The sequence below is a fragment of the Chanodichthys erythropterus genome, chromosome 7, assembly GCF_024489055.1.
Source record: "Chanodichthys erythropterus isolate Z2021 chromosome 7, ASM2448905v1, whole genome shotgun sequence".
In the NCBI taxonomy this organism is placed as follows: Eukaryota; Metazoa; Chordata; class Actinopteri; order Cypriniformes; family Xenocyprididae; genus Chanodichthys; species Chanodichthys erythropterus.
In genome coordinates this window covers 44,162,505-44,184,418 of record NC_090227.1, presented here as the reverse complement: position 1 = coordinate 44,184,418, position 21,914 = coordinate 44,162,505, and the positions used below count along the sequence as shown (strand labels likewise).

Genomic DNA, 21,914 nt, shown 5'->3' with positions numbered 1-21,914 from the left:
GGCTTCAACACACACGGAGGAAGATGTCTGACCGGACAGGAAGTGCTTGAGGACACTCACCCACACACAGCGTTCCTGAGCTGTCCAGCGTGCTTCCTGTTGAGCACAGACACACGAACGAGCCGGGACTGTTCTTACACTCGCCGTTCACACACGGGTTGGTCAAACACTCATCGACATCTGAACACACACACAAGTTTCCTTTAGTTTCAGTTTTTCCAACTCGTATATTATTCTATTTCAGCTTTTTCAGTTTTAGTTAACGATAATAACCCTGCACAACAACTAATCATAATCATTTTCATTTATATGCACAAACTAATACAGTTCTATTTTTAATTGCAACATTTCAAACATTCAAAAACACTTGAAAAATGGCACATGGACACATTATTTAATGATGTCACAAATTAATAATTAAATAAAAGTTCTATATTGATTCTTCAAAATGGACAGTTTGAACTGATTTACTGAAATGATTTATTGAATCATCTCTATCTAAACACGAGACGAGAATCATGAAATAAGGCAATGAGACACTGTGAACACAAGAACAAATCATATTGAATCATTTTCATTAATATGCACCAACAGAATAATGTACACATTAATAAAAACAATATTTACCATCAAATGAACACGTATAAGTGAAGATGTAAACAAATAACTAAATCAGAGTTTTGAATCAATTCACTGAAACGGACCTTCGGAACTGATTCACAGAAATGAATCAAACTGACCACTGTTTAGATAACTATAACAATAACTATAATAACATCTATATGACAACTAATAATAACTATAATGACAATCAATAACGATAACTATAATAACATCTATAAGACAGCTAATAACTATAATGATAATCGTTAATAATAACTATAACGATAAATACAATAACATCTATATGGCAACTAATAATTACTATAATGATAATCAATAACGATAACTATAATAACTATAATAACATCTATACGGCAACTAATAATTACTATAATGATAATCATTATTGATAACTATAATAACATCTATACGACAACTAATAATTACTATAACGATAATCATTAACGATAACTACAATAACATCTATACGACAACTAATAATAACTATAATGATAATCATTAACGATAACTACAATAACATCTATATGACAACTAATAATTACTATAATGATAATCATTAACGATAACTACAATAACATCTATACGACAACTAATAATTACTATAATGATAATCATTAACGATAGCTACAATAACATCTATACGACAACTAATAATTACTATAATGATAATCATTAACGATAGCTACAATAACATCTATACGACAACTAATAATAACTATAATGATAATCATTAACGATAACTATAATAACATCTATATGACAACTAATTACTATAATGATAATCATTAACGATAACTACAATAACATCTATACAATAACTAATAATTACTATAATGATAATCAATCACGATAACTATAGTAACTATAATAACATCTATATGACAACTAATAATTACTATAATAATCATTAACGATAACTACAATAACATCTATACGACAACTAATAATTATAATGATAATCAATCACGATAACTATAGTAACTATAATAACATCTATATGACAACTAATAATTACTATAATGATAATCATTAACGATAACTACAATAACATCTATACGACAACTAATAATTACTATAATGATAATCAATCACGATAACTATAGTAACTATAATAACATCTATATGACAACTAATAATTACTATAATAATCATTAACGATAACTACAATAACATCTATACGACAACTAATAATTATAATGATAATCAATCACGATAACTATAGTAACTATAATAACATCTATATGACAACTAATAATTACTATAATGATAATCATTAACGATAGCTATAATAACATCTATACGACAACTAATAATTACTATAATGATAATCATTAAAGATAACTACAATAACATCTATACGACAACTAATAATTACTATAATGATAATCAATCAAGATAACTATAGTAAATATAATAACATCTATACGACAACTAATAACTAAAAATAACCATAAAATCTATACGACAACTAATAATAACTATAATAATAATCATTAATGGTAACTATAATAACATCTATACGACAACAAATAATTACTATAATGATAATCATTAACGATAACTACAATAACATCTATACGACAACTAATAATTACTATAATGATAATCAATCACGATAACTATAGTAACTATAATAACATCTATATGACAACTAATAATTACTATAATGATAATCATTAACGATAGCTATAATAACATCTATACGACAACTAATAATTACTATAATGATAATCATTAAAGATAACTACAATAACATCTATACGACAACTAATAATTACTATAATGATAATCAATCAAGATAACTATAGTAAATATAATAACATCTATACGACAACTAATAACTAAAAATAACCATAAAATCTATACGACAACTAATAATAACTATAATAATAATCATTAATGGTAACTATAATAACATCTATACGACAACAAATAATTACTATAATGATAATCATTAACGATAACTACAATAACATCTATACGACAACTAATAATTATAATGATAATCAATCACGATAACTATAGTAACTATAATAACATCTATATGACAACTAATAATTACTATAATGATAATCATTAACGATAACTACAATAACATCTATACGACAACTAATAATTACTATAATGATAATCAATCACGATAACTATAGTAACTATAATAACATCTATATGACAACTAATAATTACTATAATAATCATTAACGATAACTACAATAACATCTATACGACAACTAATAATTATAATGATAATCAATCACGATAACTATAGTAACTATAATAACATCTATATGACAACTAATAATTACTATAATGATAATCATTAACGATAGCTATAATAACATCTATACGACAACTAATAATTACTATAATGATAATCATTAAAGATAACTACAATAACATCTATACGACAACTAATAATTACTATAATGATAATCAATCAAGATAACTATAGTAACTATAATAACATCTATATGACAACTAATAATTACTATAATGATAATCATTAACGATAACTACAATAACATCTATACGACAACAAATAATTACTATAATGATAATCATTAACGATAACTACAATAACATCTATACGACAACTAATAATTACTATAATGATAATCAATCAAGATAACTATAGTAACTATAATAACATCTATACGACAACTAATAATAACTATAATGATAATCATTAATAGAAATGAATCAAACTGACTCTAAGCTGACTTTAAGCATGTTCATCTGATTTCCATCATCATCAGACTGTCGTCCTGCTGTGTGTGTGTGTGTGTGTGTGTGTGTGTGTAAGTGTGTGTGTGTTTGATAGTGTGATATGTGTGTTTGTGACGTGACCCACCTTCACACACATCTGTTCTGGAATGGAAGATGAAGCCCTTCGGGCAGTTACACGTGTAGCTGCCCGGCGTGTTCCTGCACAGGCCGTTATCACACAGTTGACTGTTCATCAAGCACTCGTCCACGTCTGAAACACACACACACAGCGGTGACGCAGACATCTGCGAGTGTGTGATGGTCATGTCTGCAGAGATACTGACCCACGCAGGTCTTCCCGCTGATGTCCACCTCGAAGCCCTGATTACAGTTACACTTGTATGTTCTGAGCATGTTCTCGCACACGCCGTTCTGACAGATATCAGGATCCAGCGCACACTCGTTTATATCTGACTCAGAGAGAGAGACATTCACATTTATTTATTGTTTTAAAGCAGCTCTACAGAAAATGCATGTGTCTACATTACAGTTTAGAGTGATCTGCTATCAGAGGTGACTGTGTCAAAATAATGTCCAGAAATGTACAGTTCTGAGATAATACAAATCCTGCCGTTAGCTGACATCAAGTGCTCATTTTAGACAGAAACTCATTAAAGCAATTATTACATGTTGTGATCAAGTAAAGTTGTGATTTATGCAATTAAACATACATGCATGAATAAAATACATGGGTGACCAGCTCATATTTCAACCAAAATTCATAAAAAATTATATTTATTTTATTCATACACATTAATGATTATATCTAGAGCTATGAATCATTATAGTTATATACATTAAATTATATTTATTTAAATAATTACATTATAAAAATATATTATTAAGTAACTAAATTACTTTTTTTTTCTTTTGATTGATGGGTATAATTATTATATTATCATTATTTATTAAATATAATTAGAATATTAAATAAAGTTATAAAATATATAGATGAAATATTAAATGTTATAATATATAATAATATATTTGTTTAATAATAATTCACATTAATTGTATAAATTATAATTTATTTATGCATACACTTCATAAATGTTTATATATATGAATCATTATAGTTATAAAGACTGCATTTAAAGATCTATTATTAAGTAACTGTATAAAAATTCATATTTATCTAAATTAATATTATTTATTTTGACTATTTCTTTTGATTTTTGGGTGAAATATGGGATGGATATATATATCCATATATATGGATACATTCATTTTATTACACTATTTATATATTTATATAAGTATTAATTAACTGTTTAATATTTCATATAGTTATCTAAATTATTATTATGTATTATTTTATTTAGATTTTTGTGTGAAATATGGGCTATATATAAATTGAATGATATTATTTATGAAATATAATTAGAATATTATATAAAATTATGAAATGTATAGAATGACTATTCAATTTTATAATATAAAATATAGAATAATAATATATTTTTAACAATATTTCACATTAATTTGATAAATTATTATTTATACTTTTTTCTTTAGATTTTTGGGTTAAATATGGGCTATATATAAATTGAATAATATCATTATTTAAATAAATATAATTAGAATATTAAATAAAGTTATAAAATGTATAGATCAAATATTACATTTTAAAATATATAATATACAACAATAATAATATATTTGTTTAATAATAATTCATATTGATTGTATAAATTATTATTTATGCATACACTTCAAAAATGCTTAAATGCTATGAATCATTATAGTTATATACAATAAATTATATTTAATTTAATTGCATTTTAAGATCTATTATTAAGTAACTGTTTAAAAATTCATATTTGTTATCTAAATTATTATTATTATATTTTTTTTTCTTTTGATTTTCAGGTGAAATATGGGATATATATATACATATCAGTGGATACATTCATTTTATTACATTATTTATATAATTAGAATAAGTATTAATTAACTGCTTAATATTTCATATAGTTATCTAAACTATTATTATGTATTATTTTATTTAGATTTTTTGGGGAAATATGGGCTATATATAAATTGAATGATATTATTTATGAAATATAATTAGAATATTATATAAAATTATGAAATGTATAGAATGAATATTCAACTTTATAATATAAAATACATAATAATAATATATTTTTAAATAATATTTCACATTAATTTGATAATTATTATTTATTTATACTCTTTTTTTATTTTGGGGTGAAATATGTGCTATGTATAAATCAAATTATATATAATTAAATAAAATTATAGTATTAAATCTATCTATCTATCTATCTATCTATCTATCTATCTATCTATCTATCTATCTATCTATCTATCTATCTATCTATCTATCTATCTATCTATCTATCTATCTATCTATCTATCTATCTATCCATCCATCCATCCATCCATCCATCCATCCAGTGTTTTTCCGTACCTCTGCCATCAGTCGTAGTTCCTAGGCCGTAAGTGCACAGAGCCGAGAACTCCGCTGGAACATAAACACACAATTTAACAGCGTGCTTGCGGATGCCAGAGAACTCTAAACACGTCTGCAGTGTGTGTGTGTGTGTGTGTGTGTTTAAAGTTTGAGTCACACAAACACACTTCAGTCTCAGACATGTGTTGAACCTCTAAAGGAGCTGATGTCATCCATGATGTCATCGATTCCACAGCGAGCAGAGGTGAGGAGTGATGTGTCAGAGCTGCTGTTGAGGACCGAAACTAATGCAGAGTCACGCTAGATCCGTGGGTGAGTGTGTGTGTGTGTGTACCTGAGTTGAGCGGCGGGCACGGCTGGCACGGCTCTCCGAAGGCATACTCCACGTTGGCGCAGCAGCATTCAGATTTGGTCACAGCGCCGAAGAGCGGTCGCACACACTGACCGCGTTTATACGCTCCGTAACACGTGCTGCGCATGTGTGTGTCTGCAGGAGAACAAAACCATCAAAGTCAACAAAAGCTCCGTCGAGGGACGTGACACATGTTCATTTGAACAAGAGCAATGTGCATGTCGTGATAAACAGCCATTGAGTAAATGACTGCACTCAAGAACAATAAGAAGCCATTTTATGCTCTTTTTCCAAAGTCTTGATGTAGTTTTTGTGCTCTACTAGATTGAATGTTGATTATTCTCCTCATATTCTCCATTGTTGCAGCTCCTCTCTTCCCAGTCTGTCAGTAACGCTCTGTTTAGTTCCTGTCTCTATGAAGCCCCTCCTTCTGAAAAGCACAATGCGCTCTGATTGGTCAGCTGGAGCAGTGTGTTGTGATTGGTGTTTGGGAAAAGTCCCGCCCCTTACCATAACCTCCAGTTTCAACACACTACCGACCAACTCAAGCAGGCCCCGCCCCTTTATTCTGCGCATTAATTATTTAAATGAGGAATATTGTGAAGAAAACTCAATGGAGGCGTTTCAGAAACACTGATATAGAGAAAAACTGGAACTCTGCAGAGCTTTTTCCTGATCAAACATCAACATCACATGGAAGAAAGCATAAAGAGTCTCAAAACGTGGTTCCGCTCACCTACGCAGACGCGTCCGTCCAGCCCCACGGCGAGTCCCGGCATACACTCGCACCTGAACGAGCCCTCCGTGTTCACGCAACGACCGTTCATACACATGCCGTTAACCTCACACTCGTCCACATCTGACACACACAACACACATGATCTTTACTAAACAATAAAAATGAACACAAACATTTTAAAGTATCATATATGAGGATTTTCAGATCTGAATGGTCTCTGATCGACGTCTGCTTTCGTTATACATATAAGAGCTGCTAAACATCTGCTCTTGTGTGTCCATGAAGTCAAACTTTGATTTCAGGGTGAACTATTGAGATCTGTAATACCCATAATTCATCTGAACTCAGACTCTCTCTCTCTCTCAGAGCTGAAGCTGAGCACAATCAGTGTGTGTGTGTGTGTTTCCTGAGTGCTAGACTTGTTCCTCTTGAGACTATACAAATCATTAATGAGCAAATACATCATATGCATGACTTCAGTGTGTGTGTGTGTGTGTGTGTGTGTGTGTGTGTGTGTGTCTGTGTTTATGAGAGCCAAATATGTAAAAAGGTCCTCAGATGATGTTCTGATTCAGACCAAATAATGTCAGCAGGTTTGTGTGACGGTTTAGGGCTGGTGTGTGTGTGTGTGTGTGTGTTCACTTACCCACACAGAATCGGCCAGTGCCATCCAACAAGTATCCGGGTTTACAGATGCACTTGAAGCTGCCGTCCTCATTAATGCACATGCCGTTCAGACAGATGTTCCTAATCAAACACTCATCAGTATCTGAAACACACACACAATACAACCAACACTTAAACAGGGACGTCTTCATGAACATCCAGCACTTTTTCCAGCATGCAATTTTTTCTCAAGGACATGTTTTTCTTTATTGACTTTATTTCTCATATTCTCTTCTGATGCAAAACAGAATGCAATATAAGAATAGAAACTAAGAACAGAATAGTTAAACGTCTGACAACTTTTTATATCCGTCAAATAGCCCCAAAAGTTTAGTCTAATGTCTAACTACTATCGCAATCATCATTAAGGACTTTGATACTTTTTCCAAAACATATATTTGTTTTTCATGCATGAAAACCGCATACACATAAACTGCCCTCCAAAAGTTTGGAAACGCCCTAGAAAAGTGGGGTTTGGGACAATATTGGCATGAATCCTTTTAAATTTGTGATAATTTTGCACTGATAAGGGACAACACAAACTATGAAAACATATTTTATTATATAAACAGTTTATACATCAAAATATCCAGCATTAGCAGCAATCTGACCTAAACTGGTTCTGATTGGTTCATTGTATTCTAAACTTAATTGGAAAGTTTAATCCAGTAACCAGCATCACAGCTGGCAAAGGGGCATGTCTGACTTTGACATGTTACTTTAATGTATTTGCACCAAAAAATGAAATGGATTTATGCTGATATCGTCCAAAACCACACTTTGCCAGGGGTGTTTCCAAACTTTTGGAGGGCAGTGTATTTCTTTTTACAATCAAGCACTTTCCAACAAAACAAGTCCAAGCATTTCAAACCTTTCTAAAAATCAAATTCAAGCACTTGTCATTTACTCCTCCCCTGAAATCAGGCCACGCCCACTCTGACTCTGCCCTTGCAGTTAAACCCCACCCACTCAGAATGTTCCCCCCCACTCAGACTCCGCCCACATGCATGCCTAATTGTCCACATTGCTCAGTTTAGAGCTGTGTAGATGGGAGTATTTGTGAAACCTGTTTGGAAACAATCAGTATTATGCATTTCCTTTTGCTAGGGAATCGTAAATTTGACGTAATTATGATATAATTTATTATATTAAACTATGATGTCTAACCTTGGCAGTTCCTGCCGTCCGTTGAGATCTCAAAGCCGGCGTTGCACACGCAGTGGAAGCTTCCCTCCGTGTTGACGCAGCGGCCGTTGTTACAGATGCGACCGTTGGCCACACACTCGTCCAGATCTGCAGAGAACACACACGTGAGCATGTGTGCATGTGTGCGATGTGTGTGTGTGTGTGTTTGTGTGTCATTACCTCGACACTCGGTTCGAGTCGCAGTGCTCTGGAATCCAGTGGGACATTGGCAGTAATAGGAGCCATGTGTGTTCATACACTCTCCGACCGCACAGGGGCTTCGCTCACACTCATTGTCATCTGAACACACACACACACAAGTGAAATCACACTAGCTATGTTTCCATCCACCTACTTTTGTACACATTTTGGGATATAGCATTAAAAAACGCAGCAAAGATGCGCATAAATTCTAAAAAAACGCATGTGCACAATTGAGGTGGATATTTTTTTTATTCAAAAAGCAGACGTGCATAAACGATGACACATTTACTAAATAAATCACTCAAAACCTCACGTGACTTTGCCTCAGCAGAGGCTGTGATTGGACCATACAGCGGACCAATCGGAAATTATGATTTTGTTCTCTTGAACACATGGGATGGAAGCGCTGCTTTATTCGCAAATGTTTTATGCAATATTTCAATTTTGCGCAACGTTGGATGTAAACTTGTGCCGATATTCGGTAATGCGATATATCACGATAATGAATATGCACGATATTGTTATCATGGGCACTTCAAAATACCGTTAATAATAATTTATTCCTGATGGAACAGCAGAAATGCAGCGGTTACCCCGGAAACCCCCGGTGAAGTTTTTAAAATGCTTCAAACAGACATTCATTTTTTTGTAATCTCAGTGTTGTTCATCACAGCACCAAATACTTAAAGACTTAATAATACTTAAAGACTTAATAGACTTAATGGACTACAACATGATTGGAAATGTTCTGATTATTGTTCAGTAAAACTTTGAGACATACGGCTTCATTAGTTAACATGTTAATTCATTATTACCAAACTGACCATTAAAAATACTTATAAAGCATTAATTATTCTTAGTTAATGTTAATTTCTTAGTTACTGTTTAATAATATTACTAAAATCAAAATAACTTATAAAACTTACTGAGATAAAACTAACAATGATCAGTTGTGTTTCTTAACTCACATTAACAAAAAATTACACTTTCTGTAACAAATGTAGCTGTTGCTCAATCTTAGTTAATGCATTAAATAATGAGATCTTATTTTAGTGTTTCCTGTTGTTCTTTATAGCCTAATTCTTTTGCACTTTAATCTGTTTGAAAATTTTACTTTATGTATTGTATTATCGTATTTAAACATTCAGAGTTATTTTTATTACAAAAAGAGTTCTTAAACCTGTTATACTATGACCACACGTTTTTTTGCATTTTATTTAAATCGCGTGATAATACCGTATACCGTGATAAAAGCTTCAGCAATTAATCGCAACATGAAAATTTGATACCGTCACATGCGTAGTTGGATGGAAACAAAGCTACTGACCGATGCATTCGCCGCGTCCGTCCAGCCTGAAGCCCATGTTACACTCGCAGCGATAGCTGCCCGGCGTCGGCACGCATCGGCCGTTGATGCACAGATTACGAATCACCTCGCACATGTTCCTGATGCTGACGTTCTGAGGCAGGATGACTGAAAGAGAGAGAGACAGGAAGGCTCAGAGTCTCAACACTGCAGTAAGGAAATTAAATGTGTTTTTAATTTCACCTAGACAGCTTGATAGAGAAAGTCAAGGAAAGAGGCATGGAAAACATGTAAAGCTGTGTCGTCAATGGAAATTAATTCCATACTTCTGAAAATATGTCCAAGGGGCAATACATAAATAAACAGAAGAGGTCCCAAGACTGAACCTTGGGGAACACCAACGGTAGCATGGCTCAGATCTAAAATTTTTGAGTTGTAGGAACAAGACACTTTAGACATACTACCAAGTATCAGTTACTTGTCAACTATGTGTCAACTAGTTCTCATTAGAGTATTAGTAGACTGTTCAGTTCGAGTTAGTAGAAAAAGCTGACATGTAAATGCAAAGTTACTCATAGTTAGTAGAATGAACCATCAAAATAGTGTGTTACCATACAATCTTACAACTCCATGAGCAATTTTATAATTAATACACTTTTTATACACAAATATTTATAAAAATTCTTATCCTTAATATTTAAACAGTGAATCATGAACGACTGGAAAAGTCATAAAGATACACTAGATAACTTGTGGAATCCTGAAATTTATTTATTTGAAATTTAAAGTTTTGAAAACAAAACTGTATCATTATAGCAAATTAACCTTTTTGCCTTTGATCGGATCACATGATCTTGAGACAAAGGCAGTAAAATGCGTTTTGATGTAAACATTTCATATACCAATCCGTTTGTATCACATCTACAAATTGGCCAATGCGTGTTTGTGTTTATTACCAGGCCTGATGGTGAACGAGGGAAGGTCAGCAGACGTGGGCCGCAAAGGTATCGGGAACACATCAGGTGGGTAAGGGACATTTGGGTCATAGGGACCAGGACCAGGACGCGGACCAGGACCAGGATACGGACCAGGATACGGACCAGGATATGGACCAGGGCCAGGGCCAGGACCAGGGCCAGGACCAGGATATGGTTGATCTGGATCAACAATCGTCTGACTAATCAGACAGAGTGTCTGATACTCCTCTGAGGAAAGAGAGAGAGAGAGAGTTGTTCAGTTTCATATTCATATTCTTCAGTTCATTAAAGGAAACTTGTTACATAGTTTCTGTATCATAATCATTATTTATTATCTGTTTTTTTCTTCCGATATTGCTTGTTGAAACGCAGTTTCAATAGTTAAGTTGTTCTAAACTATTTACTATATCGATTTAATGAAAATAGAAAGTTTCATTGCAAAAAAAAAAAAGAAACTCTTTCCCCGCCATTGACATAATTTTCCATGTTTTCACTGTTATAGAGTAGGGGGCGCTATTACGCATCTTCTGAAAGAGTACAGAATCTCCGGATCAAAACACAGGCGAAGAAGAAGCAGAAACAAGCGATAAAGCATTATGCATGTTGTACGATTTTCTCAGCTTTTATTCATTTTTGTTTTTACGAAACTTCACCCACATTAAAGTGTTGATAAAAAAAGAATGCATAAAGCTAGAATAAAACAAGTTTTTATGTAAAAGCAGAGGGTCTGTTTTTTCTTTTGATACATTGCATGTTCAGATATTTAGAAGAGGTCCCAAGACTGAGCCTTGGGGAACACCAACGGTAACGTGATAGATCAGATCTAAGGTTTTTGATTTCAGTGGTCCACTTTAGACATACTAAAGTATCAGAACTGAGAGGCTGACAGTACGATGAACTCTTATCTTCAGAGATTGAGGGAAACTAACTGTCATGGCATGAGGCGTGTTAAAGCGTGTTGCGTCGGGTCACCTGTTCCGCGGATGGGACACATCTCTGGGACGGTGGATCCAGACCAGCATCCTTGGTTGTCACAGCAGCACTGACTCTTAGACATTCGCTGCTGCAGCAGGTTGGCACAGCGTCCGTTGACGATGCTGGTGTAGCAGAACCCCGTACGGGCATCTGGAGCAGAGCAGACGTTCACACTGCAGTTCAATACAGAGTCACTCCACTTCTGAGTGCTTCACTTGGTTCTGTTACATTTCTGGAGCTAAAACAGTCTCAAAATGAATGTTTAAAAATACGTGGCCACACACTCACACTCTCTCACGTACACACACATGCGCGCTATGTGACGGTGCAGTATATGAGTATAATGACAGAGCATCTCCAGCTACAGGAGAAGCATGAGCGAAAGAGCAGCGAGCGATGATGGAGGAGAAGAGAAGGATGTTTGGCTCAGGAAACGTTTGGAGTGGATCGAGTCATAGCGCACATTCCTTCCACACAAACGCTCCTGCAGAACCGCAGCCAACACACATCAGGCCACTGACCCACTTACACACACACAGGACGTTTATTTTTACACTTTCATGTAATAATTCATCAGTTTCAGTTTAATATGCTTTACTGGTCTGACAAATAACTGTACGCATGTTCTGCCAAGGTTAGTTAAAAGTCAAATGACATTCAAAACCCCGGTAACGGTATCAGGGTTTGATGAAAAGCTCATAGTAATTAAATCATAAAAATGAAAAATAAATGATAAATGATTTGAAAATAAAAACGAATCAAAATAAAAAAAATCTAAATAAAAGACTAAAAATGATATTCTGAAAATGTAAAATGAAAACAGGTTTAAAAATAAAAAATAATCAAAATAAAACTTTAATTCTAACAATGCAAAATTAAAATAAAACATTTTGAAATAAAAACAATCAAATAAAAACACTTACTAAAAATCAATAATACATAAAAATGTAAAATGAAAAATGATTTAAAATAAAAACAATGAAAATAAAACACTTACTAAAACTTTATTAAATATACAAAATGTAAAATGATAATAAATTAAATTAAAAAGAAAACAATCGAAATAAAACTCACTAAAAATTTAATTCTTAAAATAAAAATAAATATTTTTTAAAATAACAACAATTACTAAAAATAAATAAATCAAATAAATCAAATCAAATAAATCAAAATTAAACACTAAAAATTTAAATCTAAGAATGTAAAATTAAAATAAATGATTTTTAAATAAAATTAATGAAAAAAAAACACTAAAATCAAATTAAAATATAATTAATTATTGTTATAATAGAATTAATGTAAAATTATAATTATTATTTTAAAATAAAAACAATGAAAACAAAACACCATTTGTTTCAAAACACAAAATTAATTAAATCATAAAAATGTAAATTTAAAATAAATGTTTTTAAAATAAAATCAATAAAAATAAAACACTGGCTAAAAATTGAATTCTGAAAATATAAAATGAAAAATAAATGGTTTATAAATAAATAAATAAATAAAAATAAAACACTAACTAAAAATTAAAGTAAATAAGATTGAATATTTTATTTGTTTACCTGCATGTCATGTGACCATTAACTTACATCAGCGAACTATGAACATACAAATGTGAACATTGTTAAACTTTTAAAATATTAACTTAAAATCTCAAAAGGACTTCAAGAAAATATTTTAGATCAAAGAGATTCGGCTCACAAACACATATGGGAATCCCTGAACTATAGCAATGTGACATTTTTCTGAGCGAAAGGAGTTTTCAATGAGGAAAAACATGCAAGATGAACTGAACATGAGTTTGCAGTGGATTGTGGGGGATCCTCCACCTTTGGATTTCATTACAACTTTAAATGTAAACAATAAGAAAACAGTAATAGTTTCTCTGGAGGAGGAGAGCAGGAGGTGGTCAGACTCACCGATGCAGCGCGAGCCGTCCAGTGCCGTGTCGAAGCCCACCGGACACCTGCAGAAGTAGCTGCCGATGGTGTTGGAGCACTGACCTCCACTGCAGAGGCCCGGGATGTGAGAGCACTCGTCAATGTCTGAGACACAACAACCCATCAGACCACATCAGATCCAGCACATCATGGCTGCCCAAGAAAACCATACTAGTTAAAGCAATAGTTCTCGTCATCATCTACTGACCTTCATGCCTTCTGAAACACACATGATGATCTTCAGGATATCAACTGCAGCAGTAATCGTTATCAACACTACTGTTCAGAAGTTCAGGGTCGGTGAGATTTATTTATGTTTTTAAAAAAGAAGTCTCTTCTGCTAACCAAGGCTGCATTTATTTGATCAAAAATACAGTAAAAATGTGAAATAATTTTACAATTTAAAACAGCTGTTTTCTATGTGAATATATAGTAAAATGTAATTTAGTCCTGTGATCAAATCTGAATTTATTTGATTAAAAATACATTAAAAATCACAAAATATTACTACAATTTAAAACAGCTGTTTTCTATGTGAATATACAGTAAAATGTAATGTATTCCTGTGATCAAAGCTGAATTTATTTTATTAAAAATACAGTAAAAATCACAAATTATTACAATTTAAACAGCTGTTTTCTGTGTGACTATATAGTAAAATGTAATTTATTCCTGTGATCAAAGCTGAATTTATTTGATTAAAAATACAGTAAAAATCACAAAATATTATTACAATTTAAAACTGCTGTTTTCTATGTGAATATATAGTAAAATGTAATTTATTTCTGTGATCAAAGCTGAATTAAAAATACAGTAAAAATCACAAAATAGTACTACAATTTAAAACAGCTGTTTTCTATGTGAATATATAGTAAAATGTAATTTATCCCTATGATCAAAGCTGAATTTATTTAATTAAAAATAGAGTAAAAATCACAAAATATTATTACAATTTAAAACAGCTGTTTTCTATGTGAATATATAGTAAAATATAATTTATTCCTGTGATCAAAGCTGTATTTATTTGATTAAAAATACAGTAAAAATCACAAAATATTATTACAATTTAGTTCAAAAACAGCTGTTTTCTATGTGCATATATAGTAAATGTAATTTATTCCAGTGAATAAAGCTGAATAAAAAATACAGTAAAAATCACAAAATATTATTACAATTTAAAACAGCTGTTTTCTATATAAATATATAGTAAAGTGTAATTTATTCCTGTGATCAAAGCTGAATTTTCAGCATCATTACTCGTCACATGATCCTTCAGAAATCATTCTAATATGATGATTTGCTGCTCAAGAAACATTTATGATTATTATCAATGTTGAAAACAGTTGTGCTGCTTCAGATTTTTGTGTCAAAACCATCATACATTTTATTTTTTAGAATTCTTTGATGATTAGAAATTTCAAAAGAACAGCATTTATTCTGAATAGAATCTTTTGTAACATTATAAATGTCTTTATTGTCACTTTTAATGCATCCTTGATGAGTAAAAGTATTAATTTCGTTTCAAAGCTTTTTAAGCATAGCGTTTACATAAATAGATATAAACAAAAAATTTCAGGTTTTACTGGAATCAAAATATATTTTATCTTTAATGCCTTTGGTTTAGGTCGGTAAGTGAAGGACAGTTTAGCTGAGAAACACTAAACTTCTCTAATCTCAAGTCAAATGTTTCACACTACTAAAGAGCACAGACCGTGAACAGACATCATCTACACAACAAAAACCAACACACACTCGGTTCTGCTTTAAAGGGTTCAGTAACGACTCATTTGATTGAACAAGAAAAAATAAAACTCTTCTGTCCTGCTGTAAACACAAAGAAGCAGCCAGACTCTCTCTGTCTCTGTCCTATAAACACTGCTGAAAGCGTTGTCTCTGAGCTAATGAGACTCTGTCTGAACAAACTCATGCGAATCTTGTCTAAGTGATGTCGGGACCATCGCAGAACCAGCTTGAGTCTGAACGTGCACATGGTGTCAAGCTTTAAAGCGCCCCATTATGCTATTTTAAAAGTTACTAATGTTGTTTTCGAGTCTCCTGCAACAGGTTCACATTCATCCAAGATCAAAAACACTTTAATTTCCTCATAATATCCACTGCAGCATCAGCTCTTTTCTCTCAGTGTCTGAAACGCTTCATTCGAAGATTTGGTCTCTCTAAACCCCGCCTTTCTGAGAGCTGCTCTGCTGTGATTGGTCAGAAACCAAAAGCTCATTATCATATTATGATATTATCTCTTGATTCACAGCATCTTCTCGACATGAACAACACGAATCAAACTCTTCCAGGCTCAGATACAACTACAGTTATTGAGGGCGGGGCAAAGAGACACTGTTCAGCCAATGAAGACCAGAGGCGGGCATTATGCAAATTAGTTACAAATCTACGCAGGTTCAGAAGTGAGACTGAATTACTGACGACTTGTTTCTGTTCGGAATTAATCCATTCATTTAGGAGACAAAAACTCCATTTATCTGCACTTTGATCTTTGAAACAGAGCTTTTACATTCACAAACAGCTCTATTGCACACTACATGAAAGGGAATATATTTCATTAGACAACGTTTTAGATGCAGTTTATGTGAGAGAGTTTCTAATGGATGAAGCTCATTCTACTGTAAAACAAACTACAGAAGATGTTTAGCTGAACTAAACCAGAATTCTGAGATGACAAAAATACACAAAGATAAATGCTAAAGGAGTTTTGTCTCAGACGTTTCTCCTAAAACACCCAAAAGAGTCAGTAATTGTCATCCAGTAAGAGTCTAGAGCTATGAAATGAATGTGGAGTGGCGCATGCTAAATAAAAATGTAAGATTATTAGAAAATACAATTCTAGTCTTTCTACTTCAAAATTTCATGCTTAATTCAATGTGTTGTTCGCCATTTGTTTGTAATTTTATGTGAAATTATCTAGGAATCTCTGAGTGAAAATTGTTTCAGTGCAGATCATATTGAGATTTTGTTTTCTTAGCAAATCTGAGCAAATTTTGAGATATGCAAAGACTTCTGAAACTCTAGAGGAGACAGATGTAAAATCATGCTCTTCCACTGTATTTCTGTCTTGTTTTCCTGCACAAATGTCTAAACATACGCTTACTGGAGTCTGCATCAAAATGAAGTGAGTTTGTGCTCAAAACAAGAACAAATATCTGCTAATGGGGTCAGAAAAATAAACTACACACGAACAAAAACAAGATTATTATTATGACCCCATTAGCAGATATTTGTTCTTGTTTTGAGCACAAACTCACTTCATTTTGATGCAGTTTGCATTAAACCAGACTCCAGTAAATATATCTATGTTTAGATATTTGCACAGCAAAAACAAGACAAAATTACTGAGGAAGAACATCATTTTTTGCGGTGAGGAGATGAGGAAACATCTGAGAACTTCAGTATAAGTCTGTTCTCCATTCTCAACGTCACTGCTGTCTAGGAGAAACATTTGAGATGTTAAAGAGATCTCATGTTGTGTGAAGAGACAATACAAACTCCAGCTGCAGAGCCGAACCACGAGTTCTGATGTGTGTGTGTGTGTGTGTTCTCACCTTCACATTTCTGTGTTATTTCGTTGAACTTGTGTCCGGCAGGGCATTTGCACTCAAATGAGCCCACAGTATTCACACAGTTCCCCCCCTGACAGAGTCCAGGAATGGCTTGGCACTCATCCACATCTGCGCACACACACACACACACACACACACACACACACAGAGGAAATGCTTAAACAACACAACACAACAGATGCACTCAAATCAGTGTGTGTAATTCAAAACAGAACAACATCAGGAGGAAATATCGACGTTCCAGCAGAATGAAGCCCCGTCACTTCATGTGTGTTTTGTGGAGCCACAAAAAAGAGCAAAGAGTTATGACAAAACCAATCATAGTCTTTAATTTCAATGTGAACAATCAAATATAAGTAAAATCGGTGTCATTGATCATGTGGCTTTTTATACAGACAGTCAAGATGTTCTTCCATTATGTCACAGAAAAGATCTAAACCATACTGTTTAAAAATGGGAAAAGGGTGTTTATATATATACTGAAACTCAAGAATCTCTGCTGGAGATCATAATCACCATCAGGTTTAGTTCATGTGCTGTTGCGGATTCTTAAACACCTCTGATTGGCCATTGCACTCAACAGATATGTCTATGATTGGCTACAATGTTCACGGGAGCATTTGAAAGCATTCCTAATATATCCGCTGATAGATGCCTGCTTTCAAACACTCCCGTATGCATCTGTGTAAGAGCATCAAAGATGTCTATTTAAAACATGTTTTTAAAGCGTTGATCATTGTAGCAAGTCACCGACGTATCTGTTGAGCGCATGAACACAATGGCCAATCAGAGGTGTTTAAAGGGTTAGTTCACCCAAAAATTAAATTTCTGTCATTAATTACTCTCCCTCATGCCGTTCCGCACCCGTAAGACCTTCGTTCATCTTCAGAACACAAATTAAGATATTTTTGATGAAATCCGAGAGGAATATGACTCGTCTATATACTAATCAACACTTTCAAGGTCCAGAAAGGACATCGTTAAAACAGTAATGTGACTGCAGTGGTTCAACCTTAATGTGATGAAGAGACGAGAATACTTACTAAAAATAACCACTTTATTCAACAATCTCTTCTCTTCCATCATTATCTTACACAGGTGAAGTGCTGCCGGCTCAGTATTGGCCAAAGCTGATCATGTGATCAGCACGACGTATGTGTGTGACGCTGACGCAGGAGCTGGCCAATAATGAGTCGGCGTTCTGATGATGAACCTGGAAGCGCTGGACGTAAACAACGTATGAAAAGGAAACAGAAGAGAAGAGATTGTTGAATAAAGTTGTTATTTTTGTTTTGTTTTTGCGCACAAAAGTATTCTCGTCTCTTCATAACATTAAGGTTGAACCACTGCTGTCACATGACTGTTTTAACGATGTCTTTAGTACCTTTCTGGACCCTGAAAGTGTTGATTATATTGCTGTCATACACCTCTCGGATTTCATCAAAGATATCTTAATGAAGATGAACAAAGGTCATACGGGTGTGGAACAACATGAGGGTGAGTAATAAATTATAGAAATTTCATTTTTGGGTGAACTAACCCTTTAAGAATCCCCATGAGAGACACCAAATACTGAGACATTCTCAAATTCATCTTCAGGTTTTTAGTTCAACGTTTCACATTTATTCTGATGATATAGTTTGTAATAAAATTAATGTTCTGTTCGGCTCTGGACATTCTAGTGTAGGTTAATGGTGAACACACACACCTGCATCACACACACACACACACACACACACACAGAAGAATGCAGTCACATGCGCAGACACACACTGACAGACAGACAGACAGACAGACAGAGAGGAGCAAGGAAAAATATTGAGGGACAGAATAAAAACCTGATTGATTTGAAGAGAAGTGTGAGACAGAATGGAGAGAGAGGAGACGAAAACGAGACGAGCCCACGCTCACCCTCCCAGAGCGGCTCAGACAGCCAGACGATAAAAGAATTTACCCAGCTGGAGGAATTACAGTCACAGCCAAACCACACACACACACACACACACCGGAGTCATTCTGTGACAATACTGAAGATCCTCTTCAAGACCTGCAGCACAGACTGGCACATCTAACCCCAGCACTGCTTTGTGCAACACATTTGTCTATGTCTGCTGTCATTGCTGTAGTTTTATGTGTAAGGTGCGTTCAGCTCAGTTTTATGCTTTATAAGTGTTTGCTCTGCAATGCATTTTACAGATGGAGTCAATATTAATAATATTACACATTTTGTCTCTTGGAAATGCACATTTGACAGTAGCTTGAGTTGGGATACCGATGCAAATTTGTTTTTACATTTGTAAAAATTGAATCAACCTCATTTTTGTAGGGTACATTAGCCTAAAGACATTTCGTAAAAGTACAAATGCACAAAAACTGCTACAGCTCAACAACAGAAAATACTGTGATTATATTCCATTACTCCTTGAATACATGTTTACATTAACAATGCAATAAAATTTGATATGAATATCCCACATTTCTGCCACAATACCATTGGTTATAGTTAGAGTTACTATAGTAAATCCATAGAAAATGTTGGTGATTTGTGAATTGAAAAGCCTTCTAATTGGATCGTTGTGGCACAAAGTTTCTCCTGTTATCCGTGTCAGCACTGTTAAAACTAGTTTAAATCACTGAGCCATTTGTGGATTGTATCGCCGAACTCGATCTTTCACCGCTGTTTAGTGTCACATGATCGAGATGGTCAGCAAGTAAATGCATTTGCTCTGAGCTGATAAATGTTCCGTGTGGCGCCGTTTAAACAAGCAGCGTTGTTTCGTTCTGCTTTTTGTGTGCATTTCTAAAACAAATTCATGCATTTATCTTTCTGTTCGATAAATGTGAATGAATTTATAGTCCTTAGGTTTCTTTATGCTTTGTCATGATCTTCAGTTTTTGAAAGATAGTGAGAAAATGCCCATAAACTGTATTTAATAAATGACAAAACAGGACGACATAAATAAAGAACCAACCCAGCTGACAAAAATATGTTCTAAGAACGTTTTGCTAACATTCCCATTAAGCTATGAAAACATTTTATTGGAATGTTCTCTGAAACATTCAAAATATCCAGTATTTTAAATGTTTTTTTTTGGTTATGCGAACGTTAAGGAAAAAACATTCCATTTTGCAAACATGATTGGAATGATACTTTTGAATTTTCTCTGAATGTTCTGAATCAAGAAGTAACATTTTGGCAAACATCCAACTAAACAGTTCAGGTAAAAACGTTCCATGAACGGTGCATAAATTATGTTTGGTAACACTTTATTTTAAGATGACATAGTTACACATTACTACATGTACTTAGTATAGTAATAACAATAAATTATGCATAATTACAAGTAACTAAGCCTAAACCAAACCCTAACCCTAACCATAACTCTATAGTTTGTACATGTAGTTAATTAATATCACTAAAGTAACTTTAAGACAACTGTCTCATGAATGTTGTTTCTAAACACTCGAATCATGACAAGAAAATGTATTTTTCAGACTGGATCAACCTAATGTGCATGCACAGTCCTAAATGCACGCCTGACTGTTTCTATAGGAACCGGAGCTTCTAACGGCCGCTGTAGTGACACAATGACTTTACCAATCGGCGATTGGCTCTTATTTAGAAGACAGGACTTATTCCGCCATATTGCGTGTTGCACTTTCTCCCATTCAAAACAATACAAGTGACACGTTATTCTATAGTCTTTGATATCACTCAGTACTTATTTGAGGAAGTACACTGTAACTACGTCACCTTACAATAAAGACCTGATAACTTTGAACTGATGTTCATTAACGTTACAGGAAGAATGTTTGTTCATAACTTTGCCAGAACGTTAGCTAATGTTCTGAGAATGTTCACTGTTAGCTGGGATACACATCATCATTTACTAATTTGTATAATGTATATTATGTATAATATAAAGCACTCTTTTTGGCACAAATGAACCTCCATACCCATCAGCCTTCAGCTCACAGATCAGCAGGTGCATCATCTGACTAATTTGTGTGTGTGTTGCACTCGTCCTGGAGGAAGTTTTTAGTGTTTCAGAGTTGATCTTGATCAGTGTGTGTGTTGTGGGATCGTCTGGCTCGCTGAAGCATGCATCTATGTGTTCTGACAGTGTGTCCTTGTTTGCATGACTGCGAGCATTCC

At 33.5% G+C, this 21,914-nt stretch overlaps 1 protein-coding gene across 3 annotated transcripts in view; it reads right to left on the bottom strand.

Moving 5' to 3' along the window:
* fbn1 (fibrillin 1) overlaps window positions 1-21,914 on the bottom strand; it is a 90,118-nt gene that overhangs the window by 54,927 nt on the left and 13,277 nt on the right. Inside the window, exons 8-21 of one of the 3 annotated variants that reach the window (XM_067390676.1) lie at window positions 17,741-17,866; window positions 14,151-14,276; window positions 12,229-12,381; window positions 11,236-11,484; window positions 10,301-10,447; window positions 8,950-9,069; window positions 8,752-8,877; window positions 7,565-7,687; window positions 6,916-7,038; window positions 6,162-6,314; window positions 5,825-5,878; window positions 3,675-3,800; window positions 3,476-3,601; window positions 61-180 (exon numbers count right to left, since the gene is read on the bottom strand). In XM_067390676.1, the coding sequence (XP_067246777.1) occupies window positions 61-180; window positions 3,476-3,601; window positions 3,675-3,800; window positions 5,825-5,878; window positions 6,162-6,314; window positions 6,916-7,038; window positions 7,565-7,687; window positions 8,752-8,877; window positions 8,950-9,069; window positions 10,301-10,447; window positions 11,236-11,484; window positions 12,229-12,381; window positions 14,151-14,276; window positions 17,741-17,866 (1,872 nt within the window). Of the gene's footprint in view, window positions 1-60; window positions 181-3,475; window positions 3,602-3,674; window positions 3,801-5,824; window positions 5,879-6,161; window positions 6,315-6,915; window positions 7,039-7,564; window positions 7,688-8,751; window positions 8,878-8,949; window positions 9,070-10,300; window positions 10,448-11,235; window positions 11,485-12,228; window positions 12,382-14,150; window positions 14,325-17,740; window positions 17,867-21,914 lie in introns of those variants that run through there. The other 2 variants (XM_067390677.1, XM_067390680.1) reach the window with 2 other exon arrangements.